Source organism: Pelodiscus sinensis, unplaced genomic scaffold (genome assembly GCF_049634645.1).
Source record: "Pelodiscus sinensis isolate JC-2024 unplaced genomic scaffold, ASM4963464v1 ctg70, whole genome shotgun sequence".
Classification (NCBI taxonomy): Eukaryota; Metazoa; Chordata; order Testudines; family Trionychidae; genus Pelodiscus; species Pelodiscus sinensis.
In genome coordinates, this window is record NW_027466028.1 from 413800 (window position 1) to 432314 (window position 18515).

At 58.9% G+C, this 18515-nt stretch overlaps 1 protein-coding gene across 7 annotated transcripts in view; it reads right to left on the reverse strand.

The window, feature by feature from the left end:
* The window catches only part of HDAC5 (histone deacetylase 5), a 152610-nt gene that overhangs the window by 13948 nt on the left and 120147 nt on the right, over positions 1–18515 (reverse strand). For all 7 annotated transcript variants that reach the window (XM_075918431.1, XM_075918426.1, XM_075918425.1 and 4 more), the window contains 9 exons: positions 16873–17084; positions 16464–16709; positions 13882–14047; positions 8786–8919; positions 7474–7594; positions 6720–6769; positions 6513–6620; positions 5699–5754; positions 4469–4556 (listed from right to left, as the gene is read on the reverse strand). In XM_075918431.1, coding sequence (XP_075774546.1) covers positions 4469–4556; positions 5699–5754; positions 6513–6620; positions 6720–6769; positions 7474–7594; positions 8786–8919; positions 13882–14047; positions 16464–16709; positions 16873–17084 — 1181 coding nt within the window. The remainder of the gene's footprint in view (positions 1–4468; positions 4557–5698; positions 5755–6512; positions 6621–6719; positions 6770–7473; positions 7595–8785; positions 8920–13881; positions 14048–16463; positions 16710–16872; positions 17085–18515) is intronic.

Consider the following 18515-nt stretch of genomic DNA (forward strand, 5'->3'; position numbering starts at 1 on the left):
CAGCCCTCCCGGCAGGGCCACGCACCATCTAGAATATTAGCTGGCAGGTGAGTATCTGACCTGCTCTGAAATATCCCCAGCGTGGAGACTCCACAGCCTCCCCAGGCAACTCACTCCAGTGTTCACCACCCCGACAGGCTCCTATTGTCCAACCTCAACCTCCCTGGCTGCAGTTTAAGGCCATTGCCTCTTGTCCTAGCATCAGAGGGCAAGGAGAACAAGTTTTCTCCCTCCTCCTTTTGACTCTCTTTTAGGTACGTGAAAGCTGCTGTTATGTTCCCTTCTCAGTCTTCTGTTCCCAACTTAACGAGCCCAATTCTTTCAGTTTTCCCTTATGGATCCTTTAATCATTTTTGTTGCTTCTCTCTGAATCCTCTCCAATTTCTCCACATCTTTCCTGAAATGTGGAGCCCAGAACTGGACACAGTCCTCCAGCTGAGCCTGATCCGCGCAGAGTACAGCGGACGAACGACTTCTTGGCTACGTCTAGACTGGCATGATTTTCTGGAAACGCTTTTAACGGAAAAGTTTTCCGTTAAAAGCATTTTCGGAAAATCGCGTCTAGATTGGCAGGATGCTTTTCTGCAAAAGCACTTTTTGTGGAAAAGCGTCCGTGGCCAATTTAGACGCGCTTTTCCACAAAAAAGCCTCGATCACCATTTTCGCAATCAGGGCTTTTTTGCGGAAAAGAAATCTCTGCTGTCTACACTGGCCCTTTTGTGCAAAAGTCTTTCGGAAAAAGACTTTTGCCCGAATGGGAGCAGCATAGTATTTCCGCAAGCACTGATTTCAGACAGCACGAAGTCAGTGCTTTTGTGGAAATTCAAGCGGCCAGTGTAGACAGCTGGCAAGTTTTTCCGGAAAAGCGGCTGATTTTCCGGAAAAACTGGCCAGTCTAGAGACAGCCCTTGTGTCTTGCTCACAATGCTCCTGTTGATGGCACCAGAGAACAGGCAGCAGCGGTGCCCACAAACGTAACCGCACATGCACTGACAGCAGCTGCCCTTGGGAATGGAGACTTCGGCACAGTTACTCATTCCTGAAAGCTGCGCTCTTAGCCCCCTGACACCTTCGTACCAGGAGGGGAGGTCTGAAGAGGGGATAGATGGGGGATGATGGGTGGGGGCGGGAGTGGAAAGAGACAGCTGCTAAAGGGATTCTTTTGCCTCATGCTTCACTTGCCACCTCAGTCTAGTGCAGCGAACTTCCTGGGTCTATTTGGCTGAGGGTCTCTGAGGGCTGGGTCCGTTACAAGGGAAAGATTTGCTGGGGCTAAAGATCGTTGCTGCATGTGGGGGCGGCGCGCGGAGAAGTGCTGTGGAGGCGAGTGCTACTGAGAACCGGTGTCTGGCAGACCCCCTGTCACGTTACTGGATCTTGAGGGGAGCAGCCAGATCACTGACGCACCCAGAGGTGGGGGTGTTGGCCCCAAGAATGGTATAGAAGGGGGCCATGTGAGGTGTTGAATAGAAGCTCACTGTCTGCTAATCCTGTGTACGCTATTTATGTGACTGTAGAATGTCTGTGTGTGTAGGTAGGAATCTGTAATCTGTGTGAAAACTGAATAGTTCTCTGCATGTGGTTGAGCATTGGGCAGAGCCTGGCCTATGGACATGCTAATTAGCGAGGCCCTGTGGGACAATGGCTCTCAATGGGCCAAGGACACACCTAAAGCATGAGGGCAGAGGCCTAAGAGCTGCAGCAGAGAGGCTGAGGGCCAGGTGACCGGCTGCGGCCAAGGGGAGGCCAGGAAGGGGGTATAAAGAGGCCATGTGGAGGACTCCATAGTGTTCTCAGCTCAGCACTTCATCCCAGAGGCAGCATTGCAGGGATTGAAGAGCCCGGAAGACCTGGGAACCCATCCTGATCGTAGGATGTGCAATAAGAACTTTTAAACCAGCAGCTGCAACATCTCTGCTAGAGCCTGCATCGAGGACTGGGAGATTCGGTGCATGTAACGTACTGTACTTTAATAACCTTACTCTCATGCTTTTCTTTATTGTAATAATAAACCTGTAGTTGTTAGATGCTAAAGGATTGGCTCAGCGTGATTTGCAGGTAAGATCCAGAGGGGAAATTGACCAGGGATCTGTGGCTGGTTTCTTGGAACCGGACAGGACTTGTTCAGGGTAGGTGGGATTGGGTGTTAGGACCCCCCACCTGTGTATGAGGCCCGGGGCCATCTGGGGCACGGATATTGCTGGGGTGTCGGAGGGGTTTTGCTCGTGAGGCTTCAGGCAGGCTGCTGAAGCGCTCTGTGGGACTGGTGTGTGGCCTGTTTGGAGAGGTCACCAGTCTGGGGGCTGTAAGGAGCCCCGGATTTGAGCAATTCGCCCTGAGCGGACGCCCTCAGCTGTGAGAGGGTGGGAACTGGGGCGTGTGTACACACAAGCTGCCTTGGTTTAACTAAAGCAGGGCTTGGGCGGACATAGAGCAGCACAGGGGAGCCAGGCGGGTCCAGGGTGCTCTGCTTTCCTGCCTGATAAAGAGGCAGCAGCGTGGGGTGCAGGTGGCTCCATAGGAGCCAGCGGGAAAGCTGCTTCCCATGTACACTGGCTCCTACCTGCTTCCCACCCCTCCACTGCTGCCTCTGACACAGAAGCAGCAGCGACGGGGAGGAGGGGAGGCAGCGCCACGGGATCCAGTGCTTGCGGACAGCTGGCTTTTAAGCTGGCTCCCACCTGCCCCCCAACACTGCTGCCTCTGTGGGAGGCAGCCGGCGGGGATGGGGGTATCAGGCGGCTCGGCAGGAACTGGCACACGTGGGAATCCGGTTTAAAAGCCAGCTCTCCACAGGCACTGGCTCCCGCCCCCACTCCACTGCTGCCTCTGACACAGTTGTTAGGATTAACTAACGAGCCCAGGGCTATGGGTTAATCATTTAAATGACTGTGCGCTAACATCCCTAGACCCAGCACGGCTTTGCCAGCCTCGCTGTATCCACACATGCTTTGCTGGGCCATCGCAGCAGCAGTGCTCTGCTAATGCAGACTGGGAATGTAACTGGTTAACTGGTTCTTACTGGTAACCAGCAAACTGGTGGCTCAGCTGGGCTGGAGCAGCCCCTGACTCGACACGGGAAATGTAACACTTAACCGGTTAGCTGGTTAAACCAGATTTTCTGTCCCTAGTGTAGACAAGAATCCAGGTGAATATCCTGTGCCCTACCTCCCCCAGGCTTTCGCACAGAGCTAGCCCTCTCCATGGGAACACAAGCTGGGCCTGTCTACACTACAGAGCCTTTGCGGGTGGAACCATGCCAGCGGGATGCCCATAAACACCAGAATAGGGATGTTAAATATCAGTTAATTGAATAGTTGATTCATCTCATGAATTCTTATTGGTTACTCAACTATTCTATAGTCCCCAGGGGTGAGGCTAGCAGCCAGTGCACTCTGGCCCCGCTCCCGAGGAGCCCCCTGCCACTACACGCTGCTGCCGCTGCATCAAAGGCAGCAGCACTGGGTCCAGGCGGGAGCTGGTCTGTGAGGGGAGCCAGTTTAAAAACCAGCTCCCATCATGCACTGATACAGAGGCAGCAGTGCAGGGTGGCAGCAGATCCTGCCTGGGGGGGATCTGAGCTCCCAGACCCAGCACGAGCTGGAACTGAGCCAGGCTCTTGCCTGCTTGGCTCCTAGCACCCTTTAAATGCAGAGCCGCAGCAGGGGTAGGTCCCTGAACCAGGCTGCTGGCCAGCCTGCTAAAAACCGTCCTGGTGGCGGGAGGGCGGGAATGCGCGCAGTCTGCTGTGTTAACTGACAAGTGCTTGCTTCTCGGCGAATCCCTGGACTGACTTCACTACTACGTCCCACACCAGAAGGTGTTCCTTTGACGGCACAGCTACACCCTGCCCTGCACGGCAGCAGCTGTGCGCATGGCAGTGCTCTTCCTGTGTTCTGTCTATGTGGGGAGATGGGTCAGCGTAACGACCCAGAAGGGACGTTTCAGGAGGCAGAAGGGAGCGGAGGACAAAGGCTTCCCCTGTCGACCGATCCACGTCTTGACTGCCGCGCTGTGTGGACAATCAGCTGAGCCGGCACCGCGCGGCGGCCATTCTTATTTCAACGAAGCCAGGGATATTTAAATCCCCACTTCACTGACTATGTGGGGTAGCCTATCTTACATGCCTCTGTCGGCAGAGGCACGTGGTCTAGACACACCCTAAGGTGCCACAGGCCTCCCAGCTGTTTCTGAAGATACAAACTAACCGGGCTGGCGCTCAGAGATGTGTCACAGCCTCAGTTATCCCAGAAGGTGTCTTCCCTCCCCGGATTCACTAGTGTGGATGATCCCCAGATTTCTGAGCTGTAACCCTCTCCCCACCCCCGACTTTCTCTGTCACGCAGGGCAAAAGCAAGCCGAGGATGGGGCTGGCTGGAGAGATAAGGAGCCAGTCCCTGGAAGGGGAGCAGGAATCTAGCTCCGTCAATGGGAGGGACGTTCTGGCTGGCCCGGCCGCCTCCCTTACCCAGTCCACAATGAGGATCTTGCCAATGCTGAGCTTCTGCTGGAGGAGTCTGGCCGTGATGGCGACGGAGTTGAAGAAGCAGAAGCCCCTGCAGAGGCAGGAGGGAAGAGATGTGGGACGCTTCCTGGCAGCCAGGAGGGGCAGAGCAGTGGGGAACCAACTGCACTGAGCTGCTGGCCTCTCTGCTTCCCCTGGCTCAACGCCAGGCCACTTGGGAGCCCGGAGAGCACCACTCAGAGTTTCACCCTGCCCAGGGCAGGCTAAAAGCTGGCACCAGGGCGGTGCCACAGCTGCTCCCAGTGCTGGGGAAATGACGGCTAGAGGAGACAGGCCCACAAGAGCCATGGCACAGAACCCGGACCATGCTCCCTGCCTATGCCTATGCCAGACAAAGCGCCAGCTGCTAGAAGGAGAGATGGGGCCAGAGCCAAGCTCGGACTCTCTTCTGCACCAGGGTTTCCTGAGTGCCACTGTGCTGGTGCCAGTCTCTCGGCATTCCTGCCACCGGCTGGCGAGGCGTTGTCAAGCTCACATCAGCAGCTGCTCCACCCAGCCCCGTGTCGGCAGGAATTCTCAGCAGGCCAGCAAGGGTCAGAGGCCACTGCTTTGTGCCATGAGTGGGACACAATGGCCAGGACAGGAGCAAATCCAGACTGAGGTTTGTGACTTGAGCCTTCATGTCTTGTTTAAGCAGAGCCGCTGCTGTCCCAGCGTTGTCAGTCTCCCAGAGAAGGCTGGGTGGGTTCTGCCTTGGCAGTGGCAGGATAAAGGAATAAGAGGGGAGCCGGGTCCCGAGGGAGGGGCATCCCCTTCTTTAGCCATGCCAGCTGCCACACTCCTCTGAGGCAGGCGAAAGGGGTCCCCACAGATCCCCCAGACAGGGTGGGATCTAGCCTGGCTGGCGAATAGAGACCAAATCCCGTTCTAGCCCCATTGCTGAATTACACTGCAGCCAGACAAAGAGGGATTTTGACAGCCCAGCCCAGGACACTCAAAGGAGTGCCCAGCAGCATCTCTCGCGGGGTGCCTCAAATCACCAGTCCCTTTGGAAATCTCATCCCAGGGCTGGCGTGGGGCTGTTAGGACCCATTGGCCCCCAGCCATGTGACGACACAATCCCCAATGGGGTGGGAATGCCAGGTTGGAACTGGACAGACACCAGCCCTCCGGATCCGTTTGCTCCCCTTTCCCAGCCTGCCAGGATGGAAGAGAACAAAATTCTGCACTTACATGGCGGTGGATTCCTCCGCATGGTGTCCCGGTGGCCGGATGACAGCAAAGCCATTCTGCACAGAGAACGAGAGAGCTGGGGTTAGGGTTAGGGACGCACAACTGGGCTCCAGAAAGGCCGGGGCAGGGGTCTCAGCGCAGCGGCAGCCATGCGTCCCCTGCTCCAGAGGCGAGGAAACACACCGCAGCGGTAAGGGGACTTGCTCGAGGCCACACAGGAATCCTCGGCAAAGCTGGGAATAGAAGCCAACAGTCCTGACGCATCTTCTCTTGCTCTAATGACAAGACCCAGCTTGGCCAGATTTGTGGGTGCTCAGGCCCCAAGGTGAGCAGTCCTGTGGTCGCAGGCAGAGACGTCCACGCCTCGGTCTCCCCGTGACAGTGTGCTCAAGCCAGAGGAATACTGGGTACCCGCAGCCCAGGCTGCGTCCCCCTCCACTGGTTCCTGGGGCAGGGGGCATTCTGCAGGAGCCAGCTGATGGAGACAGACTTCCAGTGCATATGGTCTGGATGTGACCAAACCCAGAACCCCTGGGACACTCCAGCCCTGACTCGATCAGAGCTTTCTTTCGTCCTGCAGTGTAGACGTAGCCTCTGTGACCCAGCTCCTTATGAATTCAGAGCCTCAAGCACCAAAATCACAATCCCCAACCCCTCCCGCAACAGCAAGCCCCTGAGGGCAGGAGTGTCTTTTGTTCAGCATACATGTGACAAATAAGGAAGACAACAGCAGGGCATTGCAGTGGCCATGCTCCGCCACTAGAGGGAGACTTGACTGAGCATCCCAAGCCCCTGGTTGCATGGGCAGCCTCACCTTGAGCTCCCCGGAGGCCACCTTGAAGGCTAACTCCACCAAGCAACCCACGGCCATGCGGACGGCGCTAGATGAGTGCATCTCGTTCCACACGGTGTCACTGTCCACCTGCCCAGAAAGGCAAGTTGGGCTGTTACCAGGACCAGCCTGGGGGCACAGCGCGGCCCCTCCCCCAGCCACTAGCTCCACCCCCGGGGAGCTACTCACCCCGATGCCACCGCAGGGCAGGACCGCGTACATCTTCTGGCTGATGGGACCTGGGCAGAGCAGAGGGAGCAGTGACTGACAGCCAAGTCCTCATGCCCCTGCCTGCGGAGGGCACATGGTCCCCCTCCCCCCAGATCCAGACCATGGAGCGGATGTGGCAGGAGTAGCTGCCCGGACACATCCTCCCACTAAGGCTGCGGCCCAGCTCCTGCCCCAACAGCTGGTTGGACTTGGCCCAGCTGCTCCATTGTCCAGCTGCTCACCAGAGCAGAGAGGGGTCCCCGCCCAGTCTGTCCACCAGGCAATGCTCCCATTCAGATCCAGGGAGAGACCCAGTGCCTCTGCTCCAAACACTAGGCCATCTTCCCCTCGCTGAGCCAGGAAAAGTGGGTCACTCTGCTCTAACCATTATGGAACATTCCCCTCCCTTTCTGATCCAGGAAAGGCTGGTCCCCTCCCTGAGCCAGAAAAAGCTGGTCTCTCCGACTACCGGCCCCCCCTGCTCTAACCACTATGGCACATTCCCCTCCCTGAGTCAGGGACTGAACGCAGGAGTCCTGACTCCTTGCCTCTGGCTCTAACCACTAGGCAGTGCTGGCTCGGCTAGATTAAAACCAGGCAGCCAAGGCTTTGCCCCTGCCACACACACTCCTCAGGGAGAGCGAGCAGCCCCATCTGCCTTCTGCCGCAGCCAACAGCAGAACGCCCAGGGCCCCAAGTCACCCTCAGACCAGGCACTGCAGGGGCTGCCTACCTAGCAGCTTCTTGCTGTCGAGTTTCTGCCGGTTGAGGGGGCTGGTTCCATACAGCAACGTGTGATGCTCTGAATGGACTGTCTGGATTTCATCCAGCGTGGCTTTCCTGCCCCGGATCCGCTAGAGGAGAGAGCAGGGTGAGGACGGGCCCTGGCTGTGCCTGGCCAGACAGTCCCAGGACTGTCGCTGTCTGGAGGCAGCTGTGCTGGAAAACCTGTCATATGCTGGGGGCACGTGGCCATGAGCCCAGCACAAAGAGCTCACGAGCAGCCTGCTCCACAGGGGCCAGCTGCAGCCGGCAGTGGCTGGATCAAGTCCTTTCCTGTGGGGCAGGAGGGCAGGGGTTGGGCTCCCTGCATTCAGGGGCTGTGCAGAGCCCTCTCCAGCCCTCGAGGAAATTCATAGCCACCCCAGAGCTACTTTAAGCTCTAGCGCACTTCCTACCGCCCCCTACAGGCCCGGGGCCGCAGAGACCAGCAGCAGCACAGACCACTGGGGCTAAGCCGGGGGGTGGGTTCTCCGTGGGCTCTTGCCTCCCCTTGGAGCAGTGTTAAATGCAGCCGAGAACTGGACCCTGCATTTTCCCAAACTGCGAAGCGTCCCAGGGTGCAGGGTGAGCGACGCGCTAGCCGCCCCCGAGCAGCCTGGCTGTGGTAGGGGCGCTCTCTGCTCCACGCCGGGGGAACCCAATCTCACTGCCCCTCTGGTGGGCAGCTGGCCAGACTGTACGGTCTGTCCCCCTCAGACTCTTGCACTAGGAAGGCTACGTGTGCGCCCAGCCCCACCGGCCACTCGCCCTGGTTTGATGGGCTGGCACAGCCCAGCCTTGGGGTCCAGGCACTGCTTTGCCTCAGGCTGGTAACCCACCGTTTTGCGGTGGGGACACAACCTAAACCCTTTGCAGGCCGAGCCCTCCAGCGTTGTCCCGCAATCCCCCCGCCCCACCTGCCCAGGACAGCCATGATCTCCCACAATGCACTGGGAAAGACTCCCAGAGTGCGTCAGCCACGGGCTGCACCCCCAGAAGTCCTAGCGACATACACAAGGGCCCATGTGACTTGGGCAGGGCTTTGCTCGCGCAGGTGGGGTCCCAACACTGGCCCTGAGTCTGCAAAGAAGAGGCAGGAGATGGGGTCGGACATTCAATCACCCTCCTGCCAGGCGCGGTGCCAGGCCGCAATGGGGGCCACCGCTGAGGTGAGACAATCAGCCCCGCCCCGCCACATGTCACTTGACACAAGGCTCGACCCTGCGAGCTGCAGCTGGATGCCCTCCTGCACTGCGGCCCGGGCGTTCGCCCAGAGCCCTTACCTCACACTTGTTCAGCAAGCCAGTCTCCTGGAGCCGGGACCAGATGCTCTGGATTCTCCCAGCATGCTCTGGGTGAATGTTAGTGTTCCCGCACATGCACTGGTGCTTTAGCATAAAAGTGTCGTAGACCACGCCTGGGGGAGAGACAAGGGAGGAGGCAGGAAGTACGGGCTGTACAGTGAGACCCATGCGGCTGTGGAGCAGCCCGCAACCCGAGGCAAAGCCCTGGGGTCAGCGTGCGTCTGGCCCACCTTGGCTGGCAGGGTGCTCTGGTGGAAAGACAGAGGTTGCACAAGCGTGTAGGACCAGAGGCCTCAGGTTTGCGCGCTACTGCTTCCCCAGAGACAGGCTGCCCAACTACTCAATTCTCACTTGCCCAGCTTCTGCCGCGGCGTTTCAAAGCGACAGCATCATGTGGAGCCCGGGGTCAGTCCCCAGCTGAACCCAGGCTCTGTGCAGCGCTGCCCCTTCAAAACGCCGCCCCTTCGAAATACAGCCATGGCATTTTAAAGCGACAGTGCCGCATGGAGCCCAGCATCATCTGGGTACTCCCCAGCTGACCCCAGGCTTCATGCAGCGCAGCCCCTTCGAAACGCCACCATGGCATTTCTAAGGGTATGTCTACACTACAACGTTAATTCAAACTAACTTAGTTCGAATTAGTTAATTCGAACTAAGCTAATTCGAACTAACGGATCCAGACTAAAAAACTAGTTCGAATTAGGGTTTGGCTAATTCGAACTAGCATGTCCACATAAAGTGGACCCTGAACCGGGCTTAAGGATGGCCGGAAGCAGTGCCGGCAGGGCATCAGAGGAGGACTTAGAGCGTGGAGATGCTGCCTCAGGCTAGCCGAGGGCTGTGCTTAAAGGGTCCCGACCCCCACCCCGGACAGACAGTTCTCAGGGGTGCCCCACTTGCTAAGCAGTCCTGGCTTAGATTGCCCCGAGTACCCACACTGGGCGCATCACACCACTCGGCCATCAGCCCGGCTGCACTTGCCGCAGGCTGCCATCTGGGGAGAGGGAGCAATTGGGGGGCTGCAGGAGAGTTTCCACCCCCAGAAGCCCGCAGAGCCAGCCCAGTCGTCCCCATCGGGGGCTCGTGCCCCATTCCTCCCTCACCTCCTTCCACTTACCCTTCCCTAGCCCCTCTTCTTGATGTACAAAATAAAGATAATGTGTCTTCCAAAATGGAATCTGTCTTTATTGAACAAAACTGGGAGAGACTGGGAAAAGGAGGTGGGAGAGGGGAAGAGAGAGGCTGGGAGAGGGGAGGGCAACTAAAATGATCAGGGGTTGAGAACAGGTCCCATATGAAGAGAGGCTAAAGAGACTGGGACTTTTCAGCTTAGAAAAGAGGAGACGGAGGGGAAACAGGATAGAGGTCTCTAAAAGAATGAGTTGGGTGGAGAGGGTGCATACAGAAAAGTTCTTCATTAGTTCCCATAAAGAAGGACTAGAGGACACCAAAGGAAAGGAATGGGTAGCAGGCTTCAGAGTAGTAACAGAAAGTTGTTCTTCACAAAGCAAAGAGTCAACCTGTGGAACTCCTTGCTGCAGGAGGCTGTGAAGGCTAGAACTAGAACAGAGTTTAAAGGGAAGTGAGATCAAGTCATGGAGGTTGGGTCCATGGAGTGGTATTAGCCAGGGGGTAGGAATGGTGTCCCTGCCCAAGGTTTGTGGAAGGCTGGAGAGGGATGGCACGAGACAAATGGCTTGGTCACTGTCTTCGGTCCATCCCCTCCAGGGTCCCTAGGGTTGGCCGCTGTCGGCAGACAGGCTACTGGGCTAGATGGACCTTTGGTCTGACCCAGGACGGCCGTTGGAAGCTCAGGGCTCAGGGTCAGGGGTCTCAGTGGACCCCCTTGATTCTCTTGCACACCTGCTCCTGGGTGGCCAGGCTGGCAGCTCTCCTGCCCTAGCCGGCCACTTTCCTGTGCCTAGTGCGGAGATCGTGGACGAGGTCCACGATGTCTGCACTAGCCCAGGCGGGTGCCCGCCTCTTGCGGTCCCAGGCAAGCTCCCGGGAGCCGCCAGCCTGGTCCCGGGAAGAGGGGGAGGGCTGGGGGGCATCGGGTGGCTGGCTCGAGCCATGCCAGGTGCAGGGTCTGCTGGCTGGGTGCTGGAAGGCTTGCACCTGGCACAGGCACCGTAGCCAGCCCGTGCCCCTTTAAGGGGTTTGGGACCGGGAGGGGGGCATACGAGTTTCCCTGGTGTTGGCCAGAGTGGCCACCAGGGAAACCTGGGGAGGGCTAGCCTCCCACTAGTTCGAATTAAGGGGCTACACACCCCTTAATTCGAACTAGCTAGTTCGAACTAGGCTTAATCCTTGTGCAATGAAGTTTTCCTAGTTCGAACTAAGCGCTCTGTTAGTTCGAATTAAATTCGAACTAATGGAGTGCTAGTGTAGCGCCTATGAAAGTTAGTTCGAACTAACATCCGTTAGTTCGAACTAACTCTGTAGTGTAGACATACCCAAAGCGACAGCGCCTCATGGAGCCCAGCATCATCTGGGTACTCCCCAGCTGACCCCAGTCTCCGTGCGGTGCAGCCCCTTCGAAACGCCGCCACGGCATTTCAAAGCGACAGCGCCGAATGGAGCCCAGCATCATCTGGGTACTCCCCAGCTGATTCCGGGGTCTGTGTGGCGCTGCCCCTTCGAAACGCCGCCACGGCATTTCAAAGCGGCAGTGCCATACGGCGTCCCCAGCTGACCCTGGGCTCTGTGTGGCACTGTCACTTTGAAGTATTTGCTTATCAGATAGTCAACGAGTCCTTAACATCACTAGGTTGATCCAGGGCAGCTGAGGCCAAGTCTACCCTGGCAAGTGACTGCACAGTAAATCAGCTCCCAGCAACGTCACGCCCCCAGGGCCCACACTGCAAAGGCATTGAGTGGCCCTAGCTCTGCAGCCGCTGCACTCCAGGTAAGCCCCCTCGGTCAGAAGGTAGAGTCTGCTGCGCTCTGGGTACAGTGCTGGGGGCCAGTGTGGACACGCAAATTGTTTGCTACATTGAGAGTGGCTTCCGGAAATGGACCATAATCCCTCAAACCCTCTCTGCTCTCTGCTTGGAAATCGGCTCTCCTCCCCAGAGGCATGTGCAGATCCCCTTTCAGGCAGCCGGGATCCAGAGCAAAGCATTCAGGCAGATTGCTCTGCTGGTGAATGCATAGACAGGTGTGTGTGAGTGTGTGTGAGAGAGAGTATGAGAGTCAGAGAGAAAGTATGAGTGTATGACTGAGTGTTTATTAGAGATAGTGTGTATGAGAATGACAGAGAGTGTATGTGAGAGTGTTACTGTGTGTGTGTGTGTGTGTGTTCAAGTTAGTGTGTGTGAGTGTTAGAGATAGTGTGTGTGAGATAGTGTGAATGAGACAGTGCGTGAGTGACAGAGACAGTGCATGTGACTGTGTGTGTGTGTGTGTGTTAGAGACAGTGTTAGAGCTAGTGTGTGAGAGACAGAGTGCGAGTGACAGAGTGTGTGAATGTGTGTATTAGAGATTGTGTGTGAGACAGAGACTGAGTGTGTGTGTGACAGAGTGAGTGTGTGTGTGTGTACTAGAGATTGTGTGAGAGACTGAGTGACAGAGTGTGTGTGTGTATTAGAGATTGTGTGAGACAGACTGAGTGACAGAGTGTGTGTGTGTGTGTATTAGAGATTGTGTGAGACAGAGACTGAGTGTGTGAGTGCCAGAGTGAGTGTGTGTGTGTGTGTTAGAGATTGTGTGAGACAGAGACTGAGTGTGTGAGTGCCAGTGTGTGTGTGTGTGTTAGAGATTGTGTGAGACAGAGACTGAGTGTGTGAGTGCCAGAGTGTGTGTGTGTGTGTGTACTAGAGATTGTGTGAGACAGAGACTGAGTGTGTGAGTGCCAGAGTGACTGTGTGTGTGTTAGAGATTGTGTGAGACAGAGACTGAGTGTGTGAGTGCCAGTGTGTGTATGTGTGTGTGTTAGAGATTGTGAGACAGAGACTGAGTGTGTGAGTGCCAGTGTGTGTATGTGTGTGTGTTAGAGATTGTGAGACAGAGACTGAGTGTGTGAGTGCCAGTGTGTGTATGTGTGTGTGTGTGTGTGTACTAGCGATTGTGTGAGACAGAGACTGAGTGTGTGAGTGCCAGTGTGTGTGTGTGTGTGTGTGTTAGAGATTGTGTGAGACAGAGACTGAGTGTGTGAGTGCCAGTGTGTGTGTGTGTGTGTTAGAGATTGTGTGAGACAGAGACGGAGGGTATGTCTACACTACCCCGCTAGTTCGAACTAGCGGGGTAATGTATGCATACCGCACTTGCTAATGAAGCCCGGGATTTGAATTTCCCGGGCTTCATTAGCATAAGCGGGGAGCCGCCATTTTTAAATCCCCGCTGCTTCGAACCCCGTGTAGCGCGGCTACACGGGGCTCGAACTAGGTAGTTCGGACTAGGGTGCCTATTCCGAACTACCAGTACACCTCGTTTCACGAGGAGTAACGGTAGTTCGGAATAGGACCCTAGTCCGAACTACCTAGTTCGAGCCCCGTGTAGCCGCGCTACACGGGGTTCGAAGCAGCGGGGATTTAAAAATGGCGGCTCCCCGCTTATGCTAATGAAGCCCGGGAAATTCAAATCCCGGGCTTCATTAGCAAGTGCGGTATGCATACATTACCCCGCTAGTTCGAACTAGCGGGGTAGTGTAGACATACCCAGATAGAGGCAGCAAAGGGGGGGAAGAAGAGGGTAAAAGTGGCAGCGCTGCACAGAGCCCGGGGTCAGCTGCGCAGGGCTCCGCACAGCATTTCGAAGTGGCAGTGCCAGTTGGAACCCGGACTCCCCAGCTAACCCTGGGCTCCGTGCGGCATGCCAGCTTTGAAATGCACGAGAGTCCCCAGTGGGGGCTCTTGTGCATGTCAAAGAGGAAGCGCAGCACGGAGCCTGGAGCCAGTGCGGGACTCTGAGTCCCCCGCTGACCCCAGGCTCCATGCAGGCGCTTCTACTCTGCCTGCTGGGGCTCTTGCACATTTCAAAGGTGGAACACGGAAGTGTTTATCGTCTAGTTGATGGAAATTCCATCGACTACTCGACCAGCAAATTCATCGCTACTTAACATCCCTATTACTCACCAGTAGTGAAGAGGTGTTTGACCGGGGGCTCAGCCGCAGGGCTCTTCATGCCCGCGGAGGCAGGCGAGGACTGGGTCCGGCTCAGCGCTTGGTGAGGCAGGGTGGCAATGCTCAAAGACGCTGGGAAGAGCTGGATGGGCCGCAGCTGCTGAGCATCTGGGAACACCTGCCAGAACACAGCGCAGAGAGGGGTGTGCTCAGGCAGCGACACTCACCCACTACTGAGCCCTCCAGAGGCAGCACGGTCCAGCGGCAGGGCAACGAGCTGGGATGCAGGTTCTGTTCCCAGCTCTGCTACTGACCTGCCATGCTCTGAGCCTCAGTTTCCCCTCCCAGCTCTACCTATTAAGATGGTACATTCCGTATGGCAAGGACTGGCAGGACAGTGACCTCAGGTCTGGACTCTAGTGCCATGCAATATAAGTAGTTATTCCATGCAGAGACATGGCGGGACGGCAGGAATCCAGTGCACAGTGCGAGCGGGCACCGAGAGTCCCACTGAGCCAGATCTGGGCACTCACGAATCTGTCAGAACTGCCCGCTGCCCCCCACTGAATTACCAGGTTGGTTTTCGGTGCCCCACAACACCCAGCCTGCAGCATGTGCACCCAGCTGGCATCAGGCTCCCCCTACCCCAAAACTCTAGACAGTGATCTAGACGGTGCTTGGTCCTGCTGTGAGGGCAGGGGACTGGACCTGATGCCTCTCGAGGTCCCTTCCAGTTCTAGTGTTCTATGATCCCCCATCCCTTTTCTCCGTGCTGCGTTTATAACCCTGCTGGAAATCAGCCTGCAACCCTCCAGGTATCCCAGTGATGTGAAGAGGACGACGCTCTTGGCTAAAGGGCATGAAATGGCCGAGGGGTTGTTCCCAGCTCTGTCCCTACCCATGTTCCTTTCAATTTTTCCATCCATGTACAGAATAACTTTTGTTATGTACACTGAGGCATGTGTGGATGTGCACCACCAGTAGAAACACGTGCTGCTGGCTGTGTGCGCCATGCTAATCAGCTGGGCGGCATGTGAATCTCTTCTGGATGGTCGCCCAAGTGCTCAGCTTACAGGGAACGCCGGTCTCTTCCCTCGTGCCGGGCCCTGAGGCCAGAACATACAATGAAGAGGAACTGGGTACTGCCCCACCTCCCCCCATGCCACAGCTGTACGGGGGTAATGGTGATCCCGCCACAGGAGGCCAAACAAGGCCACAGTCCCCAGCCAATGGCTGGGCAAGGCTGAGTGATTCAACAGTGCGCTGTTGGCACTGCCGAGATACCGGCGGCTTCCCAGCTGCACACAAGCGCTGCTCTCCACTTACAAGTCCTGTCTCCTCTGGAGAGAGACTCATTCCTCCTTGCCATGTGGCCACACCCCCAACCGTACAGCTGATCAAATATTCAGCAGCCGGGAGAGCGGGGGATGCAAGAGGCTTTGGATGAGTCATGCCCCGGAAGCAGCAGCAGAAGGGGGTGGATGCGGGGGCCGGAAGCGGGATCAGAGAGGGTGACGTGGGGGTGGGGGTGAGTCACTCGCCCCTCAGAGCCACGGTGAATGGGTGGGGAGCAGCAGACTCAGGTGTGGAGACAGACGCACAGGGACTACACAGGGCTGGAAGGAGCTGGCAGGCTGGGAAGTGTGTCCATGTGTACGCCAAAGGGAGCAGGGCTTAGGAAGCATGAGATTAGGTGTGAGCTGCCAGGGCACGGCTGGGCATGCGGGCTGGGCCCAGGGACCCAGGCCTTTGTCCTTCCATGCTTGTGGCTCTGCTCCCGCGCCCAGCCCCACTTTCCTCTGCTGGCCAGGGGTCCTTTAGGGGCCAGCACCAGCCATCTCCCAGTTGCCCAATGATCTCACTAATCTGTGCAAGCTGAACTCAGCTGGCCGAGGCGAGTGCTGACTGGGGTGAGCGCCCCCCAGCCCTCTCCGCCCAGCTGGAGAGGGGTCCGGCCCCTCCCTCCTCCCCCAACAGCTGACCGGGGCGAGTACCCTGCTTCCAAGCCCCCCACCCCACCCCAGGTGGCCAGGGCAAACACCCGGTCCCTCCCCCCTCCCTCCCACAGCTGGCCAGGGTGAATGCTCAGCCTCCCCCCACAGAGAACTGGCTCTCCCAGCAGCACAATGGGCACCAAGGCCCAGGCCTGCCATGACATCCAGCAGCAAGCGGGACCCTGGCTGTCGCAGCGATGGGCCAGGGATACGTGCCTGGATCAAGGCAGGTTGGATGGGTCTCCAGGGCAACTGGCTGCTCCATCCCTGGTGTTTCTGCTGGCTGGGATGGCAGGGGCCCTGCAGCCACACTCAGGGGGCTCAGCGAGGGAGCAAACGTTTGGGGCGAGTCTTCCCCACTGCCGCCCCCTCCTCCTCGGGGCCACACCTCTGGTGGCACAACACCCAGTAGCCCTGGGTCATCCTCCGGCAGCTGCAGCACAGAGGAGAAGAGCCTACTAGAGGTGCCAGCAGGGGAGCTGCTCCTCCGGCCCGGGGGTAAAGGCAAGTGCGCTGGATGAAGCATGAGTCCGCCCAGGGAGCCGGGCCCTGCTCTGGGCCGATGGTGCGCAAGGCACAGGAGACCCTGGTTGGCCTCACCTGCTTGTAAGCCACACCCAGCTCCACCACCTCCGGCGAGTCGATGGGCTCCTCTTCGGCCCCGCTTTCGCCCCCCTCGTCCCTCTCCGGCCCGCAGCCCTCCTCCTCCTCCAGGTCCTCCTGCGTGCTCTCGCTCTCCGGCGAGCCGGCCACCAGCGGGGCCTCCTGCTGCTCCGTCAGCTCCTCCTCCGTCTCCTCGGGGTGCGTGGTGGGCTGGCGGGGCAGCTCGCCCGCCTTGGTGATGATCTGGAGAGAGGGGGCAGTGAGGTTCGGGGGCGCCCACGGGGTCAGGTGCAGCATGACAGGCGCCCTCTGGCGGCCCAAGGGGATGACGAGCGGCACAGGCCCCACCGAAGCTGAGCATGGAGGTGTTCAAGCTCCCCATGCCCAGCCCCTTCTCCCCACCAACCTTGCTGAGCTGAATCTGCTGCTGCTTCTGCTTCTCAAGGAACTGCTGGTGCTGCTGCTGCATGACCAGCTGCTGCAGGGCCTGGGGGCTCTGGGGCAGCGGGGACGACTGGGTGCGGCTCAGTGGGCGGTGGCGCGGCAGCTTGCTGACCGTCCGCATGTTGGCGGAGACCCGCTCGCCCGTCACCAGCGGGGACTGGCCATGGAGCGGCACTGACAGGAGAGAGCAGCGGGTGAGGCGGGATGCGGAGCTGTGCCGGGTGACTGCCCTAGGCCAGCGCGAGGAGGCTGCTGGTCAAGGCACTAGAGTGGGAGTCAGGACTCCTGGGCCCAGTCGCTGCGTAGGTGGGCAACCCAGTGCCTCGGTTTCCCCTTCTGCGTGAGGAGGAGAGCCGCGCTGGGGGGTGGAGCTAACACGCCAAGGGCTGTTCCACAGCTGGGAGCAGAACCCTCTGCCCCAGCCCCTGCTGTGACCTCGAGGCAGCTTCCTTCCCAACACGCTGTCTGCTCAGCCGCCCCTCTGCCTGGCCACAAGCTACCCGTCCCGGCTGGCGATTCTCACAGTGGGTGTTACCTGGTGGTTAGAGCCAGGGACGGGGTATCCGAACGGCAGGGTTGTTCCCAGATCTTGCCTAGTGGTTACAGCCAGGGACAGGGTGCCTGAACAGCGGGGTTGTTCCCAGATCTGGCCTAGTGGTTAGAGCCAGGGACGGGGTGTCCGAACGGTGGGGTTGTTCCCAGATCTGGCCTAGTGGTTACAGCCAGGACCCGTGGGGTAGGAGGACTCAGCTGTGCCACTGACTTGGGCAAGTCACTCCCTGCTCTCTGTGACTCAGGAATGATACCGAGCCCCGTCGCAGGGCAGCTACTTCCAAGGTCCCTCAATGAGGAGGGAGGCAGCAGCACAGGCAGCAGCCCCCTGCCTTCACCCCGCGAGGCCCCGTCCCCGCCTTCGCTCCGCGAGGCCCAGACCCCGTCCCCGTCCCCGTCCCGCAAGGCCCAGGCCCCGTCCCCGTCCCGCGAGACCCAGGCCCCGTCCCCGTCCCGCGAGACCCAGGCCCCGTCCCGCAAGGCCCCGTCCCCGTCCCGCGAGGCCCAGGCCCCGTCCTGCGAGGCCCAGGCCCCGTTCCCGCGAGGCCCAGGCCCCGTCCCCCTCCCGCAAGGCCCAGGCCCTGTCCCCATCCCCGTGAGGCCCAGGCCCCGTCCCCCTCCCGCAAGGCCCAGGCCCTGTCCCCGTCCCCGTGAGGCCCAGGCCCCGTCCCCCTCCCGCAAGGCCCAGGCCCTGTCCCCGTTCCCGCGAGGCCCAGGCCCCGTCCCCCTCCCGCAAGGCCCAGGCCCTGTCCCCATCCCCGTGAGGCCCAGGCCCCGTCCCCCTCCCGCAAGGCCCAGGCCCTGTCCCCGTCCCCACGAGGCCCAGGCCCCGGCCCCGTTCCCGTGAGGCCCAGGCCCCGTCCCCCTCCCGCGAGGCCCAGGCCCTGTCCCCGTTCCCACGAGGCCCAGTCCCCGTCCCCATCCCCGTCCCGCGAGGCCCCGTCCCTGTCCCGCGAGGCCCCGTCCCCGTCCCTGCGAGGCCCAGGCCCCATCCCCGCGAGGCCCAGGCCCCATCCCCGTCCCCGCAAGGCCCAGGCTCCGTCCCTGTCCCGC